The sequence below is a fragment of the Nicotiana tabacum genome, chromosome 4, assembly GCF_000715075.1.
Source record: "Nicotiana tabacum cultivar K326 chromosome 4, ASM71507v2, whole genome shotgun sequence".
NCBI classification, from domain to species: domain Eukaryota; kingdom Viridiplantae; phylum Streptophyta; class Magnoliopsida; order Solanales; family Solanaceae; genus Nicotiana; species Nicotiana tabacum.
This window is the reverse complement of record NC_134083.1, coordinates 8,774,792-8,778,613: the sequence shown is the minus strand read 5'-3', so window position 1 is coordinate 8,778,613 and position 3,822 is coordinate 8,774,792. Positions and strand designations below refer to the sequence as shown.

Genomic DNA, 3,822 nt, shown 5'->3' with positions numbered 1-3,822 from the left:
AAGATCTATATAAACTTATAAAAGAACAGTTAAATGAATTATACTAAATATCGGGGGGGGGGGGGTGGTTTGGTGAATAAAAAGGAGGAGGAAAACATACCAGTTAAAGCAAAAGGCCACCATAGAGAAGTGATTGCACCAGGCCTAGACCAAAGCCCAATGGATCTGTAGATAAAATATTCACCGAGTGAAAGAAAAAAAGGAAAAATTAACCCAAATAACCGTCAAGCCAACCAATTAAACTAAAAATAGGCGATGAAAGTATAACATATGTATTATTTATGAATTATATATGTATAATTGCGTATAATGAATGTATAATCTACCGTGAAGGCTATTTGTATAAAATCCCAATTAATTAGCCTGGCCCAACCAAGTTCGAAATATTAACAAAGTAATGATTAGTTGAAAGTGTTGAAACTGGGTGGAGGGGATAAACTCGAGACCGATCAAAGCAAGACTTGTTAGTCTCAAATCTTTCTGGCAATTCAAAGTTTGTAATCAGCAAATGGCCTCAGAAAATGGTTGTAAATGGAACAAAACTGCTCTTCTTGTCATAGACATGCAGGTATATCTTTGTTATATTCTTCTTATTCAGCATAAAAGCAATCATTTCTTCGAATTTCTTGATTTATTTGACAATATGTAATTTTTACTTATATTTCCAGAAAGATTTTGTACTACCAGGTGCTCCTATGCTAGTTAAAGGAGGCGAAGCTATTGTTCCTAACGTTATCAAGACCGTTGAGGTTACAAGAAGCCGCGGCATCCCCATTATTTGGGTATTCTTAACTTGCTCCTAAATTTGTCACAGCCCTTTTTCTTTGCCTTTTTAGCTGCAAAGTTAAAATCTTTCTTTGATTAACAGGAATTATTGACGGATTTAACTGACTGTGCAAACTTATATATATTTACACTATCCATGTACTTTAACTTATTACAATGTGTAACTTTTTTTTTAGGTTACTAGTTCTAGTTTATGTGAATTGTCACCCGTAGTTATTTTTTAGGTGACATTATAGACTGTCAGTGAGGGGGAGTCTTGGCGTAATTGGTAAAGTGGCTGTCATGTGATCAGGAATGCAGGGTTAGGCTGCGTACAACACACCCTTGTGGTCCGGCCCTTCCCCGGACCCCGCGAGCTTAGTGCACTGGGCTGCCCTTTTATTATAGACTGCCAGTGTGTGGAAGTTAAACTTGTTACTAACATACAAATCCCATGTGGCCCATTTGTTGTAGGTTGTCCGTGAGCATGATCAATTAGGTAGAGATGTTGAATTGTTTCGTCGGCATTTATATGGTGATGGAAAACCAAAACCAACATCAAAGGGTAGTGTGGGGGCAGAGCTAGTTGATGGGCTTGTTATTGAGGAAGATGATTACAAATTGGTGAAAACACGGTTCAGTGCATTTTTTAACACGAACCTTCATTCGTATCTTCAGGGCATTGGCATTACCAACTTGGTCATTATTGGTAATTGGATACTTATAATCGAGTTTTTCTCCAGCTATAGACTTTATGGTTCGATTAACTGATGTGTTTGTATTTGTCAAATGGCTGATAAATTTTCTTGTTTAGGTGTTCAAACTCCAAACTGCATACGGCAGACTGTCTTTGATGCTGTAGCATTGGACTATGAACGTGTTACGGTCATTATAGATGCCACAGCTGCTGCTACTCCTGATATACATATCGGTATGTATTATTCCCCAGCACCTAGTGAAGGGTAACAGATTTCACAAAGCAGACGTTTAGGTGCTTCTTTACTTATTGAACTGTTTTTTCTAAATAGCATATGGCTACTTGCCCTTTAATCTAGGTATGAGCGGACTTGATTAGTATTAACTATTAAATAACTTTATACAATATCTTATTTTAAATGGTTAAAAATTACAATTGACGATCACTTAACCGGATCATAAGTTCAGACCACAGGGGTCGACATTTCTCCTCATCCTCGATACATGCATTTATGCTTACTTTGTAGATGGTGAGGATGGTTTAAAATTAGGACTACAGCCATTGAATTTTAGCGGTTGATGAGAAGCGTGTTAGGCTAATAAAACTGTTTTCTTTGTGGCTTGGATTAGGCAAAAATTGCCGAACCACATAAATCTTGTGAAGTTTATTTGCACTTAGATGCATAGATCAATATTCCACATATTTGAAAGTCAAGACACCCAGGTGGCCTTATTTTCTGCCTCGGAAAACTTGAAATTAAGAAATTACTGTGTAAAATGGTTCAGATCCATACTTTTCTAAGCAATAATCTTAAGTTTGGATCCATACTTATCTAAGCCATAAACTCGAATATTCAGGAAATACAGAAGAACTCTGAAAGTATATCAAACAATAACTTTCAACTGTAATCATGTTTTGCACTACGACATTCACTAAAACATATGAGCTATTTTCGACTATTCGTGTTTGCCCTTGGCAGCAGCTGCTTGCACAAGTCGTAGAGAAGTCAGACATGGTACCGGTCCTTCAAACTGTCTAGATCATGGAACAATTATAGCGTTCAAACTAGGAGACTGCCAATGGTCATCATTTGTCTATAAAAAAATATATGTATTTAATAATAACAGTTTTAGTATACCATTGGTGATTGGATGTATTCCTCTATTTGTAAACCAGATCCAACTCTAATAAGAGTCAGTTTTTCATCTGTGAATGGTGAGGTACAACCTGAGACTTTCTTTTCACATTTTCTTCTTTGGGGGCTAGGTTGGAGGTGGACAGCGGAAAGATTTCCAGACTTAAACTAAGTTTCACTGCTTCTGTTGGTTTTCACTGCTTTGTTCCTTGCGATTTCGGTATTTTTATGTACTTTGCTAATTTAGACATTAAATTGTGTCTTACATGACAATTCCTGTAAGTTCCATTTGTAGGGTGAAAGAATTATTGGTCTCTTCCTCATTTGAGAGCAGCGATCCAGCCTTTCAGTTTAATTGGCGGATCTGTTCTGCTGTGTTTTGGTGGTCTTAGGCTCTTAGCAATCCTATTTTTAATGAAACTAGTTTTTCCTGCTTTGGCCTAAGTGAAACTGAAACTTAAAACATAAGCTCATGTGAACCCATGATCTTGGTTCTTTAAAAGCTAATTTGACATCGATCTCACCTGGATTCATTTAAAGCAAAAGCAGATGTTTGGATCATTTATAATCCATCTCAAGCTGCTGATAGCTGTGCTGTTTTTTTTGTGTTGCAGCGAACATATTTGACATGAAAAATGTGGGGGTGGCAACTCCTACGTTAGAAGAATGGTGCCGGTCTAAGGAGCAATACAAGTGCTAGTTAAATCAGACGCAGATTATGTATAAAAGCAATAAATCTGGAACAGCATGTCCGAATTTTTTTCTATTTTCTGGATCGACATATTTACCTTCATCTGTTGGATCTAATCTGTTTCTTCTTTTCCCGTGTACATTAGTTACTAGTATAAGTTTTGGGGTTTGATTGTTATTTGGTTATTGTAACCGGCAATATGACTTGACACGTTTATTTGTGGACCTTTCTGGCAAATATATACCCGAACTTCTGGACTTGTTAGTACGTTATACTCACGGCCTATGGCTACGACTAAAATCAGGGGCGGAGCTAGCATGACTCTTCCGGGTTCGATCGAATCCAGTAATTTTTGTTTGTCTTAAGATATCTATGTAAAAATTATTAATTTAGAACTCAGTGACATAAACGGGTTAGAATTCCAAATCCATTACATTTAATTGGCTTCGCCTCTGGACTAAAATTGATTACTACTACTTCCATGACAACCTGTTATCGGTCCACCTTGTGACTAGCCCGTTTGAAGTTTATTTC

The 3,822-nt window shown here is 37.0% G+C and overlaps 1 protein-coding gene across 2 annotated transcripts; it reads left to right on the top strand.

Moving 5' to 3' along the window:
• The first annotated feature begins 361 nt into the window (after positions 1 to 361).
• Positions 362 to 3,465, top strand: LOC107783001 (putative inactive nicotinamidase At3g16190). 2 transcript variants are annotated; one of them, XM_016603957.2, is made up of 5 exons: positions 362 to 568; positions 669 to 782; positions 1,240 to 1,474; positions 1,580 to 1,696; positions 3,212 to 3,465. In XM_016603957.2, the coding sequence occupies exons 1-5, from the start codon at positions 509 to 511 to the stop codon at positions 3,295 to 3,297; spliced, it is 612 nt and encodes a 203-aa protein (XP_016459443.1). In that variant the 5' UTR covers positions 362 to 508; the 3' UTR covers positions 3,298 to 3,465. The 2 variants fall into 2 exon arrangements, with proteins under 2 accessions (XP_016459443.1, XP_016459444.1); XM_016603958.2 differs by having other exon boundaries at positions 374 to 568; positions 688 to 782.
• Positions 3,466 to 3,822: the final 357 nt, after the last annotated feature.

Bases quoted from the DNA above. Each gene is read 5' to 3' on its own strand.
- LOC107783001 (XM_016603957.2), top strand. From the start codon at position 509: ATGGCCTCAGAAAATGGTTGTAAATGGAACAAAACTGCTCTTCTTGTC. The intron at 569-668 runs GTATATCTTTGT...TTATATTTCCAG, and splicing joins TTCTTGTCATAGACATGCAG to AAAGATTTTGTACTACCAGG. The intron at 1,697-3,211 runs GTATGTATTATT...TTTGTGTTGCAG, and splicing joins TACTCCTGATATACATATCG to CGAACATATTTGACATGAAA.